The sequence below is a fragment of the Echinops telfairi genome, unplaced genomic scaffold (genome assembly GCF_000313985.2).
Source record: "Echinops telfairi isolate 266 unplaced genomic scaffold, ASM31398v2 ScPeMD7_7469;HRSCAF=8507_1, whole genome shotgun sequence".
Classification (NCBI taxonomy): Eukaryota; Metazoa; Chordata; class Mammalia; order Afrosoricida; family Tenrecidae; genus Echinops; species Echinops telfairi.
The window spans coordinates 148,806,567-148,829,155 of NW_022111373.1; the positions used below are offsets into that span (position 1 = coordinate 148,806,567).

Genomic DNA, 22,589 nt, shown 5'->3' on the forward strand with positions numbered 1-22,589 from the left:
AGGGCACTCAGGTTTGCTGTGGGGGGCCAGGAAGGGCAGTGGCCAACAGGAAGCCCTTCCCAGCGATGGGCTGACAGCGGCTGCAACAGTGAAGGGTGTGAGGGCGGGCGCAGGGCCGGGCAAGGCCTCCTTCTGTTGCACACGGCTCTGCTGTCCGTCAGGATCCACTCCAGCGCCCCCAACAATGGCCTTGCCTCTGTGCAGTTTGAGATGGAAACCGAGGTAAAATGTTTACACTGTCTTGTCATGAGTAAAGGATTGTACAGATGAAAAATGGCATTTAAAGGGCAAGCATTTTTTATTATACATCATTGCTAATAAATATCTGCATACCAAGTACACACACAACCAAATTCCAAACAAATACTCCAGGGTACTGAATAAAACTGATTAAAAACAAACGAAACTTTAAAAACCATTTGAATTTTACTTGCTTTTTCCCTTTGGAAGAGTGAGAGGGGGACCGTTACTATTTTTCATTACTGTTCATAACCTAGCAACTTTTAAACGTAACTTTTGAAATTACATTAATTCACCGAAGAAACAATTTAGACAGTAATAAAAATAGATAAAGCATTTAGGGCGATATCAGTACTGTATTTTACTTAAAAAAACAAACAAAACGCTTACCCTAGAACTGAAAATGAGATTACACTGTTCTGCTAAGTGAACTCTTGTCAGCTTAAAAGACAAAAGGCCTGCTGAGAGGTGAGGAGGTCGGGAGAAAGCATCACCACAGAGGCCTGAGAGGTGTAGCATCCCCTAGACGAGCCTCCAGTCCTACTAAACGAAGCTCCACTCCACTGTTGTCTCACTTTTCCAATATGGCTTTCTCTATGCGCTTAAACTTCTTCAGTTCCACAATCAGCTCCCAGTACTTGAGGTAGAGCCACATGAGCCTCCCATTCTGGCGTCTGTTGGTGTTCCAGACCTCCCCACAGTGCGTGTCGTGTTTAAAGATGTCAGTCAGACCAGCCACCATGTCCAGGTCGGCAGCCACGGGGTCAACAGAGGCACGGACCAGCATGCTCTTCTCCAGGTCCAGCCGCCGGCGCCGGGGGAGCACCAGGCTGCAGTAGATGCTCTGCCTCTCGGTCAACGCCTCCTCAAAGTCCTGCAGGAGCAGCCGGGCCCTCCTCTGCCAGTCCTCTTCCCCTGCAAGGCAGCTCTGGTAGGCGCTCCTCAAGGGCTGCAGCTGCCCCTTCTCCTGCAGGACCCGAGCCCGCTCCTGTTCCAGAAGCTTCTTTTCTTCGACCAGCTTGCGGCCCTGAGAGATAAGGGCTTCCCGGTAACTTGTGGTTCTGTTTTGTTCCTTTTCAAGCTCCAGCGACAGCTGGGCGACGGCCCGGCGGTTTTCTGCGATCATGGTGTGGTACCTGGCCTCCAGATCCCGCTGGAAGGCAGCTGTTCTCTGGCGGAAAGCTTCTCGCTCCTTTTCGATTTCTTTCTGGGACTCCCTAGACCAGATCCAACCTGACACGAATACACAGGGAGAAAAATAATGCATCATGAAGTCAGAGCTGAAGTTCTGCAGTTCTGCAGTCTTAACTTGCCAAAAACAGCACATAAGGACAGCATTTCAGTACACACTCAGGACCTCTGAGGTACCAAAGACAATGCTCTGTATGCATGTCGTGCGCAAAGTTATCTCGGAATCAGGCAAGGGCTGCAAGCCTAAAAGACAAATATAATAAGGCTGAACATACAATTTCCCCTTAGTGTACTATGATTCCAGAACAATCTACTTTGCTTGTAAACCTAGCACTATGAGCCCCAGGGTTCCCAAGCAGAGAGGTACAATGTAAAAGTTGAATATGGGTCGGCTTCAGAGACTGTGAACTGCATCCCTGTCAGGAGTGTCCACCCCAGGCCTGCGCGCCTGCTTGGATGGAAACCTCGCGGCCGTGGGTCCATTCGACTCATAGGGACCCAGAAGACAGGGCAAAATTGGCCCTGCGGCTGTGGCTTTCTGAGGCTGCCAATCTTGGCAGAAACAGAAAGTCTCATCTTTCTCTCCCGGAAAGGCTGACAGGCTTGAACCACTGACTGTGGTTAGCAGCTCAGCACCGACCCACTAGGCCCCTGAGGCGTCTTTGCACTTGAACATGCAAACACAAGGTGGACCCGGGGTCCCACCTCCACCTTTCTTGCAGGGAGACCAGACACACCAGGGCAGGAATGAAGGGTGAGCCTGAAGACTGAAGAGCAGCCTGCCCGCCCTGGCCCTGCTGCTTGGAGAAACTGCTGACCAGGAGATCCCAGACAGAGACCTAGCCGGACATCTCAACGCCCATAAAAGCTTGCTGGATTCAGATGCTCTTTCTTTCCTAGGAGTTGCCAACTCTCTTACCGTCCTAGCAACGGGAGGCTGCACTTCACTAAGGTGAAGGGCCTTTCAGTGACGCAGTGAGACTGCTGCTGGAGAGAAGTACTGTAGCCACCGAAGAGTGCTGCCCTGAGGGACGAAGGCCTGTTCAAAAGCCCGAGTTGTGAACATCAACAAAGGCAACACTTTATGGCCTTCCAAAGCACCATCTACACCACGATCTCAAAACAAGGCCAGGCTGTTCTCTCCGATTCTCTTTCTACCAGTCAGCCTGGTAGCCCAGAAACAGCTCTCTCGAGGAGTTTAACAGCTGAATTTAAAGCTATTTTACACTGTATCTGACACCCTGCCTCCCTCCCCACCTTGGAAGCTTCCGGGCTTCTCTTCCTACCTTTCAGCTACTACCTATGCTGCCTCCCTCTCCTCCACCCACACCCTCGGTATGGCCGGTGCCATTCAGTCCATCTTCCTCCTGGTCCCATCAGGGTCCTGCGTCCTGGACATCAACTGTCTGGGCGTGTGAAAAAGCAGGTGCCCTGTTCTAGTCTCCCCTCCTTATACCTGCTCAACAGTTCTTCCCACGCACTTCCTTATCCTGCACATCACCACCATGATGTCAATTAGATTCCTTTAAAAAAAAAAAAGACCGCCTTTACTGGCTCCTCACCACCGCGCCCAGCCCTGTTCTGGAAGCGCCTACAAGGCCTGGCACTACAGCGTCCCGCGGGCATGCTCAGTCTTCTGCAGCATCTCCTGACAGAGTCTCCACGCCAAGTGCGTCTGCTACCGACTCCCGGGAGACATCAGCTATCATAACATGCGACACCTCTCGGGCACCTGCTCCTGGTGTGACTCCCGCACAGCCACCAGGCCAGCTCCTGGGCAGCCAACCATCCTGATGCCCTTCAAACGCTCCTTTCTTGAAGCCCTCCTGACTCTTCCCAAACGGAAATGGCCCTTCCCACCTCTCTTCTCCTCACACCCTTCTAAGGGCTTCACATGGTCCACGACGTGCTTTTTACTGGTCCGCTCCCAGCCAGGCAAACTCTCTGGAATGTTCTGGGTTTTGTTTGGGGTAATTGGCTGAGATACAATTATAAACCATGTTGAGACGGAGGGGGAAGAGTTTGGCTTTATGCTGGTACAGCTGGAGGTGGCAAGGACACATGCCAGCGAAAACGGCCTCCAGGGATGGGCAATGCAGGGGCTGTGTGTAGTCCAAGCCAAAATCCTAGCCCACCACCAGCGAGTCAAGTCTGACTCAGAGCGAGCAGGACAGAGTCCAACTGCTGAACAGAGTCGAAGAGACTGAACATCTGAAGGGAACAAGACGGCCTCGTCTTTCTCCCCCCAGGGGGCAGTTAGCGGGTTTGAACCACTAACCTGGCAGGTCAGCCGCCCAACAACACGTTCCACCACCAAGGCTGAAGAGAGAGACATCATGAAAATAGTAAATAAAATAAAGCAAGAGCAGTGATACCAAACCAAACTGTAGTCAGTTCCAGCTCCTCGCAACCTACGTGAATCAGAGCGGAACTATGCTTCGTGGGGTTTTCCGTGACTGAATCTTAGGAAGATATCAGATAAAGTAGATTTCAAAGCAAAGAAAACAGGCAGAAACACCTACCAGAAAGGGAGAACAATTGTAAATGTGTATGCACCAAACAACAGAGCCATAAAATGTATAAAGCAAAACAAATAAATCGAAAAGGAGTAATACACATCCAAAATTATAACCGAAGACTTCAACACCCCTTCACCTATGTACAATAGTATAGCTACATAGAAAATCAGCAACAGTATAAAATAAGAATGCTATCAACAATAGCAACTAAAAAACAAAAACATTATCAACTAAGATAAAACTGACATATGTAGAAAACCTCACCCGACAGTAAAAAAAAGTATTCTCAAGAACTCACACAACACTTACCAACATACACCATCCCCTAAACAAGTGGTTCTAAACCTTCCTGGTGCCATGACCCTTAAATACAGTTCCTCATGATATGGTGACCCCCCCCCAACCATAAAATTATTTTCCTTGTTACTTCATAACTAATTTTGTTAATGTGATGAATCGGGCAACCCATGAGAGGGCCGTTCGACCCCCAAAGGGGTTGTAATCCACAGGTTGAGAACCACTGCCCTAAACCATAAAACAAACCTCAAAAAAAAACACAAAAAAACCCTTCAACTACAATGAAATCAAACTAAAATGATTGACAAAAAAAGACAACAGGAAAATTTTCAAACATTTGGAAATAAAGGACCCTTCTAAATAATCTGCTTGAGAGGGTGTCTCACGAGCAATAAAGGTACAATGAACATAGGGAGACAAATTCACAGCACAAACGCATACATCAGAAAAGAGGTAAAGCCCTCGCATCAAGAATCTGTAACTAAAGCCAAACCGGGAGCAAATTCTGGGAGAAACTGGTTACTTGAAGAATGTGGCCGCACGACTGGAGGAAAGCTTACCGACAACCTGGGACATGCAGAAGGCGTGACCTCGATGCTGAGAGCAAGGCGGACTTGAAGCACCTGCTGGGGAAGATCAAAGACCGCAGCCTTCGGCATGGATTACAGCTCAATGTTAAAACAACCCAAATCCTCACAACTAGACACTAGGTAACATCATGATAAATGGAGAAAAGGTTGGATTTGTCAAGGATTTTGCCTTGCTTGGATACACAATGCTCATAGAAGCAGCAGTCAAGAAATCAAAAGATCTGTTGGCATTAGGTAAGTCTGCTTCACAAGACCTCTTTCAAGTCTTGAAGAACAAGGATATTACTTTGAGGACTAAGGTGTGTCTGAGCCAAGCCAACTGCCTCAAATCCATGCGAGAGTTGGCCACTGACAAGGAAACCCGAAGAAGAACGGATGCATTTGACTTGTGGTGCTGTGGATGAACACTGAAAGTACTACAGGCTGCTGAAAGGACAAACCTTTCTTCCTGTCTGGGAAGAAGTAAGGCAGAGCGCTCCACAGAGGCAAGGATGGGAAGCTTACAAACTTTGGATACATTGTCAGGAAAGACTACTGCCTTGAAAGGCATCACGTTCGAAACAGTCGAAGGGCAGCATCAAAGCAGACAGACTGACACCACGGGAGAACTGTGAGGCGTGCACAGGACGGGCACTGTTCCCTTCTACTGTGCACAGGGCCGCCATGGGTCGGAACAGACGTGACGGCACCTGACCCCCCGCCACCCCAAAGCAGGCGCACGGCAGGAATAACGAGCAGCAGGAGTCAACGGAGAGGAAAACAGAAGCAAAAGGGAAGAGGCGCTCTCATCACTGCCAACTCACCGCGACCAAGGGCAAATGCGGGTCAAGCCAAAAAGTACTGCTATAAACCGTACACCTGTGTGAAACAAATATCAAAACATGAAGCTACTGTTTCTTGACAGACCTTCCCTCTATCTAGGTCTACATACTTCTGAAAGTCTTTTTATTCCCCACAACTCAAACCCGTGCCTGAAGAATCCTGTACTCTTCCATAAACACCACACCACAATGTCTTCCAGTGATTAAATGGCTAAAATAAACTGTGGTGCACTGTTACCAGGAAATACTACTCCGCGATAAAAAGAAATAACTGGTACACTGAAAGATTTTCTGGAAGAATCTCTAGAGAATTATGCCAAATGATGAGCAACCAATCTCAAAAAAGTTTTATCTGTATGACTCATTTATATAAGTAACATTCTAGAAAGGTCAGAATGAAAGATGAGTGGTGCCAAGGGTTAGGGCTGAAGGGTGCGCGGGTGGTTCGGGTGGTGATGGAGGGGTATTTATGGTGGAAACCTTCTGCTGTGGCTGCGCCCGTGTCAACAGCCTGGCTGCAAGACTGCACTGCAGCTTTCCATGACCACTGAAGGGAAAGGATAGGGGGACGTGGGGTTTCTCTGCATCATTTATTATAGCTGCATGTAAATCTACAATTAACTCGACACATGAAGCACAGAACAACAAAGTTGGACTAAATGAACTCCACTGTGTGACTTCTAGGACAGGAAAGGAGAGAGATGCTTCAAAACACTTAAGAAGAAGATGGAGGAAGATGAAGTGAGAAACAGGGAGGGTGAGAAAACGTCAGGAAGGAGGAGGATGGAACAGGGAGGGAGAGACTGACAGGCCATCTGCCAAATGGCATTTTCCAGGCGGTGGTGGCTTAAGCCATATTTCCTCTGCCACCCAGGCCTCCTACTGAAGAAATGACCTTGAGTATTTTCTCAGGGGGGCTACCCAGAGTAAGAATTTCTGCTCTTTTGAGCAGGTACTATGATTCTGATTTCTGTATTATCTTAAAAGTTATATAACTTGACATTTAAATGATCAAGCTAAAACCAGCCTTTCTCATCAATTAGCCAGCCAATATTTATCAAGTATTCTTTTTTTTTTTAATTAATCAATTTATTGGGGCTCATACAATTTATCACAATACATAGATCAATTGTGTAAAGCACATCTATACATTTGTTGCCCTCATCATTCCCAAAATTCTCTTGCCTCCTGGGTTCACGGAATCCGCTCATCTTCCTTCCCCCCCACCTTCCCTTCCCCCTCCCCTTTCCCCCATGCACCCCTAATAATTTATAAATTATTCTTGTATCTTACATTACACTGTCCGGCGCCTCCCCTCACCCACCCCGCTGTGCCCGTCCCCCAGAGAGGAGGCCATATGCGGCTCCCTGTGATCCATTCCCCCTTGCTACCTCCCCCTTCCCTCCTGGTATCGCCACCGTCGCCCCCGGTCCCGAGAGGCTCCTCCGTCCTAGATTCCCTGCTCTTCCAACTCCCATCCGCACCGCTGTGTATCATCTGGTCTAACCAGGTCTGCAAGGCGAAACTGGGGTCCTGGTAGTTGGGGGGAGGAATATCAAGTATTCTATCTTCACTTCTAGATTATGCTAGAATTAACTTTGCAACATGTAATGTTAAACCATGATTTCAGAAAGTCCTTCTAAAAATACACAGAAGTTATCTGACTACATTGCCTAAGCAAATAGCTAAGTAGAAAGAAGAAAGAAAAAAAAACAAAGCCTACACACACTGCCGTGGAGTCAATCTGACTCATAACTTTACACCTGGTTTCAGACTGTAAATCTTCTCCTGGTGTGTTTGAACTGCCCACCTTGTTGCTAGGTCCAGTGCCTAACCCACACACCACCAGAGCTAATTTTCTAAGGGACTCACTAAAACTCACTGCCTTCCATTTCATTCTGACTTATAGATCCCACAGGCCCCCTGTGGGGTTTCTAAGGCTGTAAACTTGTCTGGGAGCAGAGAGCTTCCTCTTTCTTCACAGAGCAGCGGGTAGGTTCAAACTACTGACTTTGCTATTAACAGTCCAACATGTCACTGGAGCTCTTGAGAACATGATCTCAGGGCCTCCTGAAAGAAAAGGTGTCCTGGAGGCTATGCGTTGGAATCAACTGGGTGGCCGTGAACTTGAGCTGAAGTCTCAACACCAATGATTACATTATTGAATACAGTTAACTATTAGTTCATTATTAAATATCATTTTAAGCCTTCTAATTCATTAACTGAGGTAGGAATTCATCACCGTAGCCCATGGCAACAGGTAGCCTTTCCAAGTGTTTTGCAAGATTGCAGGCTGGTGAGCTCAGAAATGGCCTTATCCTTAGGGCAGGATTTGGATGGATACGCCTTGCTCACTAAGGTGCACAGCCTGGTGCAGATCAACTGAACTAGCTGCACTCATCAGCCCGGTGGCCCACGATATCTTGTCCCAGAAAAAGCCACTATATTAAATATACCACTACAAATAGAGAGCAGTTTTTGCTTTCCTTCCACATGGTTATTCAATTACTAAAATTCTTAGATGCCAACCTTGAACTTGAGGGGTTGTATCACATAATGACTATGACTAAGGGCCAGAATAGTAAACCTGAATCGGACGAGGTAAGTTCCCAATAGTACCACCAAGTCAATTCAAAGCAAAAAGAACACCTACTTTCATGGGCTAAGTACTACAGACGGATTTCTCAAACAAGAACGGACAACTTACACTGGTCCCTCATTCGCTTCCCCATCATCCCGTAGCAGGGGCATGGGAGCCAGAGGGTCAAGCCTATTAAACCCACTCCAAACAAAATCCAAGGACAACCTTCCTGAGTTCTCACGACGACTTGAAGGACACGTGATGGCCACCTTCCTTGGACAGAAACACCAAGGCTCAAAGGACTAAGGTGTATGTAAGACTCACTGCACAAGATGGAATGAGGATGCACCTGTCAGTTTCCACAGAGCCAGGACCTCTGGTTCCCCATCTTCTGTTTCCTCACTCAGCCCAGACAGCCCACATACTAACCCCACCTCCTTGAGCCTGATAAATGCCCAAAGGGGACCTACTTGGTAAGTCAGGCTCCCGTTCTACTCATTCCACGGGCTGGGTTGGGAAGCCCACCACTCCCTCTCAGTCTCAGCACTGTGCCTCATTCCACAGCTCCATGCAGGAAGATCAGACACACTTCACTTCCAGTCTTTTGCTGGTCATGGGATTCTCTGCTCCTACCTGTGAAATGGCTCACTATGTATCCATAAAGATCATACGCTAGGTATTAATGAGCTAAAATGAATTGGTATTGGCCATTCTGAATCACAAAATGATATAATTTACTATGCTGGGAATGGCAAAATCAAGAGGAATGGCTTAGCATTCACTGTCAAAAAAGGACATTGTAAAATCAATCATGAAGCACAATGTGATGGGATTATGCCAGAGTAAACCAGCCTCTGTCAACCGCAGGGTCCATAGTCACGATTGTACGGTTATAATACAGACAGATCACAGTAAAGTCACAGAAGAATAGGAGGGAGAGTAAAATAACGGAGTCAGACGCTTTTCATGGTAGCATGCTCACCTCTGGGGCAGCCAGGACCATGCAGAGATAGAGAACATATTTCCAATCACGGTTTTCATATACTTAAGGGGCAGGCATGCCCCCCTGATTACAAGTAACCACATATGTAACAGGAAGGGGCTGAGCTAAGGGTGTACACACAATAGGAAGGGGTGGCACTGGGGACATACATGTGACAAGATGGGCGGATCCTAGATTCAAGATGGCAGCCTAACTGGTTGTCCTTGAGTTGGCTTGACCTTGTCTCTGGGCTCCCCTTCAGGGAAACAATCTACTATCAGCAGGGCGTGGCCCCACCTAGGGTGGGACAGACAAGAGGGTCTGGTTGCCCTAGATGGCTGTAAACCTCAGGGAGATAACCTCTAAGCAGCTGCCTCCCATGCCCAGGCCCTAGCAAGCAGCACCCTAAGCTGGGCGTACAATACGGAGGAACAACCTGGGGAAAAACCTTTCCCACAGGAGTATATCTGCCTTCCAATCAATACAATCAAACTTACAAAACAATCACAAAAGCTAGTTATGAAGAAATGAAAATAATTCTTCCAACGACTTCAGCTTAAGTTGGCCAAAAATACAATCAAGATCCATAAATTATTGGTGATTGGAATGAAAAAGTTGGAAACAAAGTAGCTGGAAAATGTGGTCTTGATGCTAAAAAACTAAGCTACAGATATGATAAAATTTTGCAAAACCAACCACTTGTTCATAGAAAACACCTTTTTTTCAAACACACACACAAAAGGCAACTCTATTCACGGGCTTTTCCAGGTGGCATACAGAAACCAAATGGGTTGTATCTGGAAGAGAAGCTGGAGAAGCTCACTGCCAGCAGGTAACACAGGCAAGGGCTGACTGGAACTGTACCACGGCTCACATGCAGCTCAGAGCCCCGCTGAAGACAATGAAAGCAAGTCCACCAGAGCTCAACTACACTCCTGAGTGCGCTGCCATGACCACTACTGACAGGAGAGAAAGACAACGCCAAAGTGGACGTCAGCAGAGACTTTGAAACTTGTTCTTAGTCAGAGAGTAGCTAAAGGAAATGGAAGAAATGATGAGGTCCAAGAGCTCAATAGATAATTTCATAGGGCAGCTCAAGAAAACAAAACAAATCTATTATGTGCAAAGATCCAGAATTAGAAAACCAAAAGGGAAGAATAAGCTTAGCGTATCTGAAATTGCAAAGACTCAAGGAATAAAGATCAAGCTTTAAGTTTTGTTATGGAAAGATTCAATGAGCCAAATATTGAAAGATGCAGGAAACATCCACAGATGGAAAGAATAGTTACTGTACCAAAAGGAAGCCAACATTCCACCATTTCTTGCCTGAGCAAGAACCAATGGCGATGAAGACAGAAATTCAAGCTGCACTGAAAGCATTAGCCCAAAACAAGGCTCCAGGGATTGATGGAATACCCACTGAAATGTTTCAGTGAGCTGAAGCAGCTCTGGAAGCCTTCATGGGTGCCAGGAAACATGGCAGACTGTTGCTTGGCTGACTAGAAGATCCATATTTGTACCCATAACAGAAAAGGGGCTCAACAGAAGGCTCAGCTTATAGAATAATAAAATCGATATCACATGCAAGTAAAATTTTTGCTAAAGATCACTGAACAAAATTTGCAGCAGTGCACTGACAAGGAGCTTCCAGAGGTTCAGGCCATATGTAAAAGAGGTGGTGGAACAAGGGGTATCACTGCTGAAGTCAGATGGCTCTTGGCTGAAAGCAGAGAATGCCAGAAAGATGTTCACTTGTGTTTCACTGATTACACAAAGGCCTTCAACTGCGGATCACCTTGAGAAGAATGGACTTCCAGAACACTTCATTATGCTCACGCCAAAGTTGTATGTGGATCAAGAGGCAACTCCACTAGCACAGCAAGGGAATGCTGTAGGTTTAAAATCAGGAAAGGTATGTGACAGAGCTGTATCTGCTCATCATTCTTATTTAATGTGTATTAAGCAAATCATCAGAGAAGCTGGATTATACGAAGAAGAATGTGGCATCCGAATTGGAGGGAGGCTTATGAACAATCTATGGTATGGAGATGACAAAATTCTGCTTGCATAAAAGTGAGGAGGAATTGAAGCATTTACTGATGAAGTTCAAGGACTGTAGCCTTCACTATGGATTACAACTCAATGTTAAGAAGACCAAAATCATCACAACTGGATCAATAAGTAACATAATGATAAATGGAGAAAAGGTTAAAAGATTTTGTCTTGTTTGGATCTACAATCAATGCTAATGGAAGCAGCAATCAAGAGACCAAAAGACTTACTGCATTAGGTAAATCTGCTGTGCAAGACCTCTTTAGAGTATTCAAAGAGTAAGGATGTTACTTTGAGGACTAAGGTGCACCTGACCCAAGCCATGGTATTCATCATTGCCTCACACGCATGTGAAAGTTGGACACTGAATAAAGAAGACAAAAAATGTATCGATGCATTAAACTGTGGTGCTGGAGAAGAATATTGAAAGTACTACGGACTGTGAAAAGGACAAACCCTTCTGTACTGGAAGAAGTAAGGCCAGAGTGCTCCTCAGAGGTAAGGGTGGTAAGACATCACATCTTCTTACATACTCTGGACAGGTTGACAGCAGGGCCCCTGGGTACGGCAACATGTTTAGTAGAGGGGGGAGCGAGGAAGAGGATGGACCCCTAGGAGATAGACTGGCACAGTAGCTGCAACAAGGGGCTCAAGAATAGGAACAACTGCGAGGATGGCACACGGGACCAGGTGGTGGCGCTGTTGTGCCTGGGGTCACCGATGGGTCAGAAACGACTCCACAGCACTTAACAACTGCCCAATGGAGGGGCAAACCATGTATGGAGACAAGTCACCCCAAGTCACTTCACTGCTCAACCAGTTGTTTTCTTGTTTTGTGATGATCCTTTCTTATTTGTCAACGTTGTTAGGCGCCGTCGAGTCGGTTCTGACTTGGAGCAGCATGAAACACTGCTCGGTCCTGCGCTACTCCCACATTACTGTTTGAACCGCATTTGTCCTATGGCTGTCTTTGAATGTTCTTGATCAAATGTGCACAACATATTTGTTACATATCAAATATACATCTGATAACGCACCATTTATTGTATTTGATTAAAATATTTGCTAATTTTGTGCTTTACACATTTTGATATGCAGAAGTTTTAATCTTATTACTGAATCTAATAATCCTCTTCTGTTGCCTTCAATTTCTTTTAAGATTTGGAAAGTTCTCTGTTCAGAACATATTTAGCCAGTACATGCTTATGGAATTTTCACATTTAATTTTAATCTCCTTATAATCAGTATTCAAGTGTGCTATTATTTTTCTCAAACCATTTTATTGGGAGCCAATACAGTTATCTTCTCAATCCACAGTTCAATCGTAACAAGCAGTATTGTACAATACTACCACAATCCATTTAAAAACATCTTCCTTCTTGAATTCCTTGTTATCAGCTCCCATTTGCCACCTCCCTTCTCACGGTACCCCCTAGGAAGCCTTAATCTACTTGTCTCTATAGGCTCATCAATCCTGGGTTTCATATACCTAAAAACATCTCATAAAAATTCAGGAGGGCTACCCACAATGGCAAAATCTATCAGATAAACCTAACATGAAAGGGGAACAAGACACACAGAAAATGCTGACCACCAGATCAGGCCAACATATATCAGAAGGGGGGTCAAGTGACAAGGTTTTATTTAAGTTTGCAAGTCAGGTTCGTCATTTTGATCTCCTAGATACTGGAACGCTGTCTCTAATATTGTGTTTGGGAACCAGTTTCTTCCCATCCCTCCATTGTGGACAGAGGGAAGTCACCAGAGGCTTATTTCCTCAGTAGATCTCACAATTGTATCTTGGGTTTCCACTGCCTGTAGCGGACCAGAATCTCACAATGTAGGTTCTGATACCATTCCCTCCTTTGGCTTTATAGTATGTAATTTACAATCCTTGGGTCACAGATGTTGGCGTGCTTCTTCCATCTCACTTAGATAAATGGCTGCTTGTTTGGAAACAAGCCTTTAAGATCCCAGACTGCTAGCCGGGCACCATCTAATTTCTTTACCACACTTTGTTACAGCATCCATATCTTCTGTGTTCCATTCATGAGGGCATGTATTGATAGGGCCATGATGTAAGAACTAATTGTTCTTATATTGGGGCTAGGATTTAATGCAAGCCCCAAATCCATTCCTGGTTCTATGGTTTTTTACCTGCCTTTGCCTCCCCTTAGAGATTTCTTTGTTAAATTATGGTAGAGAGTCTTATTGATCATCTCCCTGGAGCAAAAATATCTTCTGTTGTTAATACTGCCACTGATTATCCCCTGGTACTAACTTTTAAAACCCTGTTGAGCCTACCAATGTAGGTTACCGACATATCAAAATACCTGAATTATTCACTCATGCAGAATAAATCTTTCCGTGGCTGGGCACTATTTACACAAATAATAGGAATTGGTTGTCAGGCAAAATTTACAATATTCATTGACAATGTCAATCACAAGTCTGCCAGAATAACATATATCTTGATATAACAACTAAAGCACTGATGTACCAAGTCAATGTTTGCCCACCTACCAAATGTAGTTTTCTTTTCTGAACAGCTTTTTAAAATTAAATATATTTAAAAATTATATTAAAAAAATCTTTTCTCACTGATTTTTTTTCCTATTTAATTTTCTAAATTTGCTACTGAGGGTACAAAAATTTTTGTTTTCTAAAAATGTACTAGTGTTTCCATGAATGAATATACATCATTATTTTTAATATGTGATCAAAAATTTGCAATAAAATATTTCAAAGTCTTAATACTGCCCCTTCCCTCCAGCACCCCATCCCCACAATTAAAAAGAACCAAGAACAACTTACGGAAAGCAGCCAATCCCAGCATTGGAACCAATAAGGCATAATTCCACCGGCCTCCATCACCCCCTTCAGTTTGGGAATTAGGTCGGATATTCCAATTTGGGGGGTCATTTAAGTTATTCATGGAGATATACCTTAAAGTAATGATTCACAGTATTAAGAATAGAACAGGAAAAAAACACATCTGTTACAATATCATTTACCCATATGGGGCACAGGACTATGCCCTGTAAGATTTGAAGAAAAGCACAGGACAGTACAGGAAAGCAACTCACAACCTAGTGGGGAAAAAATACGACCCAAGTTCCATCGCTCAAATACAAGCAGAGCGGGGTAAATGCTCTAGGGCAAATGTTTGAAAGTATGATTACTCACAGACTTATTGCAAACTCAAAACAGTGGGCTATCACTACACACACAGCTGCATATGAAGTTAAGTTTTAAAAGACAATCACCATTTCAACAGGCAGAGAAGATGGTGGGGGTCTGATGCGCAGAAAGCTAGTCTTTCTGAGGGAGAGTGGAAGACATTAAAAACAGTGAGTTTCAGGAAATGGAAAGGACGTAACCCTGAAGTGTTAGTGTACGTGGAACGGGCACTGCTGGAGACGACTTCTACCTTGGTGGGGTCCACATCAAGATAGCAAGTATTATCAGTTGCAGGCATACACTCAAGAAACCAGCCTGGAATCGAATGTCGCGAAGAATTTACGAGGTACCTACAGGAACCACCAGTAACCATCAGGTTGACTCTAGTTCCCAGCAACACCTTGAGTGTCAGAGTAGAACTGTGCTCACAGGTTCTCTTCCAAGGCGCTTCAGGAAGGACAGGCCCCCCATGCTCAGGGAGAACAGAGCTTCTGACCACCTGCACCTCCCAGGGATTTCAAGTGCCAACACTAAGGGGCACGGTGTCAGGGTAGCATCGTGAGAGCTTTTAGCTCTATTTCAGAAGAAATACACACTGGTAACAACAAACTCCTCTCAGGACACGAGAAGAGTCGATCCAATTTCCTTTTCTAAAATTTAACAGCTTTTTAGGTAAATACTTTTTTAATGTGTGAAGACAATATTTTGATACACAAAGATGTCAAAAAAGCATATGGCTCAGAACTTACTATTACGGGCTTATGGTATCCACAAAGGCTCCAATAGGAGAGCTGCTAGGTGAGCACTGGACTGCTAATCATAATGAAGTCGGAGCTTCGCACTCATTGGCCACTCCACTCAGGAAATAGGAGGCTATCTGCTCCAATAAATATTTTGAAACACTGGACAGGGTTGCTGTGTATGTGTTCACCGAAGAACAACCATAGGAGCCCCTTACTGTTGCTGTCCATGAAGTCACTCAAACCTCCCAACCGCACCAAGGGCAGGAGAGGCTATCTGCTTCCATACGGATGGAGAACTTCAGAAATCTCTCTTTGTTGGAATGGACTCAATTGAAGTGAGTAGAGAATAGCAAAATTAGGTTTCTGAAAGTAAATTCAGAATTCCTCTGAATTTTAGGTTTCTGAAAATTAGGTTTTCCTCTGAAAATTAGGTTTCTGAAAGTCCTTCTAAAAATACACAGAAATTATCTGACTACATTGCCTAAGCAAATAGCTAAGGAGAAAGAAGAAAAAAAAAAACAAAGCCTACACACACTGCCGTGGAGTCAATCTGACTCATAACTTTACATGATCTTGAGATCATGTTCTCAAGAGCTCTAGTGACATGTTGGACTGTTAATAGCAAAGTCAGTAGTTTGAACCTACCCGCTACTCTGTGAAGAAAGAGGAAGCTCTCTGCTCCCAGACAGGTTTACAGCCTTAGAAACCCCACAGGGGACCTGTAGGATCTTTAAGTCAGAATGAAATGGAAGGCAGTGAGTTTTAGTGAGTCCCTTAGAAAATTAGCTCTGGTGGTGTGTGGGTTAGGCACTGGACCTAGCAACAAGGTGGGCAGTTCAAACACACCAGGAGAAGATTTACCTAATGCTAGGTAACTTTTGATAGACATCTGGCAAGTACAGTATTCCTTCCTCCAAGTATGGTGCATTACTTAATATCATCTCTCTCGCCCAATGCTTCTCATCTCCCTAATGCCTTGACCCTTTAGTACAGTTCCTCATGTGGTGGTGACTCCAACCATAAAATTATTGTCGTTGCTACTTCATAACTGTCATTTTACTAGTTATGAATCCGGCGACCCCTGTGAAAGGGTCGTTCAACCCCTAAAGGGGCTGCGACCCACAGGTTGAGAACCACTGGTCTAGGACATGAGTGGGAAGTGTGGGGAGAGCTGCTTGAATTGGCCAGGTGCCATCTTCCGTTCAGCCAGACCTTTTGATAATAGGGCCGAGGGGCTCATCTGCAACAGCTCCTGCTGGACAGGGGTGGCAAAAGACTTCTAGCATCACGTGAGCGCGTTAACCTAGCTATGTACAGTGTATTTGATTGGTGGAGGATGTATAGTACCTGCAAAAAAATCTGAAAACACAGCAGACAAGGTCTGAAGCACCAAGTTATACATATTAAACTGAGAGGTCCCAGGGGTGGCAGAAGCCATGGGGCCCAAGATTTCCAAGAGCCAAAGATGTTTGCACCATGTGGGTTCTTGTGTTAGTCTAGGTACATTAGAGAAACAAATCCACAGAAACTCATGTATAAGAGAGTTTTATATAAAGGGTAAGTGCACATCAAGAAAACATCCCAACCCAGTGCTGCCCAAGCCCACAAGTCCAACATTAACACGTATGTCCAACACCAATCCACAAAGTCCTCCTCCATCTCACAAAACAACACTATGATGCCGACTGCAGAAGGAAAGCCGAATCGGTGAGCGTGTAAGCATCTCAGCGCTGGCAGGTCTCCACACGGCTGCTCCAGCACCCAGGGCTGCATCAGGGTAGGTCCCTGCGGCTTCTCCTTGGGGAGGTCTTGCAGGAAGTCAGCCTTGCCAGGTGAAGCAGAGAATTGGCTAAGGCAGCTGCACCCTGGTCCAACCATCACAAAACAAGAGACCCGAGAACTAGAAAGGCGAGGCTCACAGAGCCATTTATCCCTCCGCCCTTCAATTAACCCCACATGTGTTTATCAGCCAGGTTGGCACAATAAACTAACTACCTCAGTCCTACATCTCCTAACTCCTTCAGTTGGTGTTGAATTCTTTCCTTTAGTTCTTTTACCTTTTGTGTAACTAGGCCTGATTGATTAACAAAGTAACAACATTCCTTTCCTGGAAAGACAGGTTCCCCCTTTTCTGCAGTGAGCAGATCCAGGGCTGGCCCATTTTGTAGTGCCACGCCTGCTGGGGAATTCATTTGGGTTTGTAGTGTTAGAAGAGTGTCACCTATTTCTTCCACATCAACGCTAAAGTCTCTTGATAGTTTGTAGTAAAAATGAGTAGTAGTTCCAATTCTTCCAACTCCAGTTCCCAGAGCTGCTGCTGTACTCGTTCCAATGAGGATAGGGGTTACAACTGTTCATCTGCGTCTATGGAATTTTGGGGAGTCAGTTCAGATTTGCATTTTTGTATTGTGTTTTCTAGATCTTGTTCACCCATGAAAGTTATGTCTGGAGTGAAAAAGGTTGGGATGCATAGTCCTGTAGTTTAACCTATAGACATGTGAGACAAATGTGTCACATAGGAAAACTATTCCAGGAGACAGTGTCTTGACTGGACAAGAGAAGTACTTTGGTGGCCACTGGTCTGACGGCAGGGATGCTTTGTCTTGGTCTGTTGGCTGTTACCCATGATGATAGAATGGGGAGATGCCAGATATTCTGTGGCACAACCAACCCTGAGTGGTGAGCACTGTTTGGTACAGAAGTCGGTGGGTGGTGTTGAGAGATGAAATTGGTGCCTGGAGTCAGCTTGCTGTAGTTTGTCTGAGTCTGGGAAGGTCTATTGGTTTGTAGGGCGCCAGGGTATTGGCTAGCTCCTTGTCTTTTGATGCCAGTTTGAGCTATTTTTTTAACGGCTTAGTCACCTGCCAAATCTTCCCCTAAGCTTTTTACGTTCCATATTTGGTCCCGTAAAGGCATTTGGCCCCATACAGGGGTTGGGAATGGCGGGATGAATAGGCGACAGTGGAGTTGATGGTTCTAAGATCTTGAACAAGTCAGTAACTGCTGTTGTGTTTAATAACTGGCAGAATGGGTGTTGTAGGGAGAGTAGATGGGCCTTAACAGGCCTGCCCTGAGGAGTTTTGAGATAATGGGTTTAAGGTCCTTTAGGTGTTGTTGGGCTCGGCTTCAGTGGGAGAAGAGGATTTGGGCATTTGTGTGCCCAGTGTCTAAGGTGACCAGATTTTAACATTGGTAAAGCGGGACACCACTGATAAAACTCATATCCTGGCGAAATAGCCACATGGCAGCTGAAAACCGTATACCCAAGCTTGTCGTGCATTCTTTCCAAAAAATTGGGTCTTTTAAAAAATGCTGCGGGACTGTCCCGCAAAAAGCGGGACGTCTGGTCCCCTTACCAATGTCCCTTCTGGGAACATTTGAAGCAGGGTCCGGGTGGCTTACCCACTAGTGGCTCATTGTTTCTGGTTTGGATCCACCCATCTTGCCCTGAAGGGCCGTTAGCCAGCATCTTTTTGTCCCTTTCTAAGAAAGTTTATCAAATTTTCCTTGTTCCTGTTATTGAAAACCTTAAAGGCTGCATTGAGCCGGTCTCACTGTGGAGTGTGAGGCCCTGCTTTGTGTTTTTTAAGCTTTTTATTAATGTCAGGAGCTGATTGCAAGAAAAGTGTGAGGGAAGTAAAGTAGTGCCAGCTGGTGCTGAGGGAGCAATCCTGGTGAACTTATGGGAAGCCTCTGAGAGGCGGGATAAAACCGAGCAGGATTTTCTCTTGTCATAATCGACTGTTGTATTAGCCATCTTTCATAACCCCTCAATGAGGTGCATAGCCATGCCATCTCAGAGAGTGTGGTCTCCATGACCAAGTTTTTAATTCCGCTTAAGGTACTGTCGGGGAACTACGTCGGGTGCCAACCAGTTTATTCCAGTTCTGGGCATGAACTTCATCGCCTCTCTGCGGGATCACTACCCAAACTCTCTCCCTGTTTTCGGGGGATAGGGTAGTTGTAAGAATAATGTAAAACTCATGCCGGGTAATATCCTAAGACTTGGAAAGGAACCTGAACTGTTTAATATAAGTGTCTGGGTCAAAGGAAAAGGGTCCCAGATATTCTTTCAAGAACCGACAGATCGGAAAGCTAAAAAGGAATATGTACTCTTACAAGTCCCTAGGCTCCTGCCACCTCAGAGAGGGAGAGGGGAGTAGGGTCTGATTTTTGGTGGAAAATGTCAAGTTGGAAGAGGCGGTGGAAGGAGCCAGATGGGCAAAGGGCGAGACTGAAGGATAATGAGGAGCGGGGGAGGGTGTGCACTGAGGGGCATGATCCAACCTGTGGAAGGAATATTCATCGTCTGGGAGAGAGGGCTTCTCCTGAGCCAGCAGCAGTTGGGAAGTGTGGCAGTTTGGGCACAGAGAGGGGTGAGAGCAGAGAAAGAAAAAAGTCCCTTCCTAAGGAACTTCGAGGTACTTGCTGTTCTGTTGGCAAGGTCCCAAAGGGCATTAAAATCGAAAGAACCTTTTTCTGGCCATTTTGAGTCACTGTCTAATTTGTATTGAGGCCAAACCTGATTCCAAAAAAAAAAAAAAGATTAGGTGTTTTGTTTTGTTTTGTTTTTCTCAAAAGATTAGGTGTTTAGGCTTAATGTCTGGGTATAGGCCCAGAGTTCTAAGATTAGCCATTAGGCCTGCATTGCACACTTCCCGTGGTGGGGGGTGAGTAAAATCTGAACCCCGAGAAGAGTCCAGAGAAGCCGCAGGAAAGGAACCCAAATAAACAGCGGAATCAGCTGGTGTGTGGATGCAGTCAGCATGGCAAGCGGCGATTGCCCCGTGCTCCCAGCACTGCACCCTCCCGGGGGGGGGGGGTCGGTACCAAATGGCTATCAAGTAGCAGGCTTTAAGTCGGCCGGGCACCCACCGACACACGGGGCACGGTCAGACGTACATCCTCTCGGGTGGAGACGGTGGCTGGGGGTGGGGGAGCTCGGGGTGGATGAGGCGGGGGTGGCGAGGGTCCGGGGCGTGCGCGGGAAGCCAGGGAGGGAGCTGCTTGAACCGGCCAGGCACCACCTTACGGTCAAGCCGGACCTGTTAATGCGCTGACTGCGTGACTTACGGCGCTCGGTTACTCGCCCTGCAGAGATTTCGGATTTCTCGCCAAAACAAGGAAAACAGAAACACTCCCTGCTCTAAGGGAAGACGGGGGGCGTGGTGCGCAGCAAGGCCTAAGCCACCGAGTGTACACGAGAGTGACCCCTGACCTTCAGCTCCGAGCGCCCCGCAGCCGAAGGAGCCAGGGGGGCGACCGCCCCAGCGAGGTGGCGGCGGGTCCCCTCCCCAGGGGCGTCCATCTTCCGGACTCGCCCAGGCCCTGGGGCCCGACATACCTACGGGTGGGAGTGCGGGCGTCTCCGCCTCCCCTTAGCTTCAAGCTCAGTGGGAGCGGCCGCACAACGTCCGGGTCTCCGACCGCCGGTCCTCCGCGTTCAACCCGCCGCACAGCCCCAGCCTCAGGGTCTCCTCAGCCAAGTCTCGGCCGGCTACTCCAGCGGGCGAGCCCCGCGTCCGCCGCCCCGCTCGGCGCAGGCGCCGTCCCACCTACCGTCCCAGTGCGACGTAGTGCGCAGGCGCAGGGGCCCCGGGCTCCTTCCTTTGCCCCGGGCGTGGGGCGGCGCGCAGGCGCAGTGTCCCCGTTCGCCTTCGCCGCCCTCGGCGCGGAGCGGTGCGCAGGCGCGGTGCCCCTGACGCGATCTCACGCCCCGGGCGAGGCGCGGTGCGCAGGCGCAGTCTGCCGCGGGTGCTGGCGGGAGCGGCGACGGTGGGCAACCATGTCGGGGGTCCAGGTCTTGTCTCGGCTGCTGCGCGCTCGGCGCCCGGCGCTGACTTGGGCGGTGAGTCGGTACCGCGGGCGGGACGGGTGAGGGTCAAGGGTCAGCAGCGGTCACTGGACAACCCCGACGGAGCGGAACCCAGTCCCCGCACCCGCTGGACCCCGCGCCCACCACCCGGTGTTGGGACGTGGCGGGGAGGGGCTGCGGGAGTCGGGCGGGCAGCGGCCGGGGGCCCGGAGCCCAGCGGGGTCGTGCGGAGCGCGGGTCGCTGCGTCCCGGTGAAGGTCACGAGTCCGCGGGCCGCCCAGGCTCCTGCACGCACGCGCGCGCGCGGCTCTGCGCACGGGGTCGGACCCACGGGCCACGGTCGGACCCTTTTCAACTGGCAGGTTGACCCAGGGAAACCGTCTGCCCAAGGTCACGGGCAGGAGGCGGCCCCGCCGGCGCCGGGACGGCCTTCGTCCTCGGGAGGGGACATACCTCCGGCCGCCGAATGGGGGACTCGAGTGGGTTGGCGGCCGTGTCGCAGTGCACACGCCCGCCGTGGTCCAGACCCGACTGGGAGAGGCCTCGCCGCGCTTTTGGCTGAAAGCCTGGCGCACCTCCCCTACAGGCGCAGTTTTTTCCCCTTGGAAAACGGTTGCGAGACCGCTTTCTGCTGTATGAAAACAGCAGCGGGGAGCTACTGGCTCTTGCTTTACTTGCTGTCGGGCTCCAAGCCCTCCCACCTGTTCGTGGTTTAAAACACCAAACACTGTTTGCTGTGCAGCTGATTCTGACGGACAGGGACCCTGCTGGACAGTAGAACGGTGACCGTGGGTGTCGGTGGCAGTAACGGTTTTAGAGAAACTCTTTACAAGAGTCCTGGTGGCATAGTGGTTACCCGTTGGGCAGCTAAATGCGAGGCCAGCAGTTTGAAACCACCGAGCTGCTCTGTGGGAGAAAGACGAGGCTTTCTGCGCCCTATACAGTCTCAGCACCCACGGGGGTGCCCCGTGTCCTGTAGGGTCCTTATGAGTCAGAACAGACTCAGTGAAAGTGCTTTTTTTTTTTTTTTCAAGTCTTCCCAAGGGCAAGCTGCTTGCTCTTTCTCCAAGGAGCAGCTGGTGAGTTCCAACAACCAACGGTCACCGAGCACTTAACCCTTGCCCCTCCACAGCTCCTGTTGCACTGGTTCCAGCCAAAACCATCAAGTGAATATCAACTCAGAGCAACTTTGTTGGGGCTGCCGAGAGTGAATGATCACAGAAGCAGGCAGCCCAACCCTTAACCCACTGCACCACCATAGTTGGGTGATGGTAAACAAGATCACAGAGTTGGGTGGTTATAAATAAGATCACAAGTTGGAAGTCACAAGTTTGAGCCAAGAAGTGCCCCTGGGTGTTCAACAGTCGGTCAGCCTGATGACAGGAGCCCTGGTGGCACCGTGGGCTAAGGGGAAGTTCTAACGCACCAGCCCTTTTGCAGGAGAAAGCTGAGGCAGTTGATCCCCTCACAGGCCTGTGGTGAGTTGGAAAGGACCCGTGGGTAGGCTGTGGGGTTGGGTTTTGTTGTTAGCTTGGTGATCAAACCAAACTCTTTGCCATTGAGCCCATGCTGACTCAT

General features: G+C 47.6%; 1 protein-coding gene across 1 annotated transcript; it reads right to left on the minus strand.

The window, feature by feature from the left end:
- Nucleotides 1-274: 274 nt before the first annotated feature.
- CCDC127 (coiled-coil domain containing 127) lies at nt 275-20,691 on the minus strand. Its single transcript, XM_004698111.2, has 3 exons — nt 20,541-20,691; nt 14,088-14,218; nt 275-1,473 (listed from the first exon to the last, which is right to left on the minus strand). Exons 2-3 carry the CDS (start codon nt 14,206-14,208, stop codon nt 812-814), a joined length of 783 nt encoding a protein of 260 aa, XP_004698168.1. The 5' UTR covers nt 14,209-14,218; nt 20,541-20,691; the 3' UTR covers nt 275-811.
- Between the last annotated feature and the right edge of the window lie 1,898 nt (nt 20,692-22,589).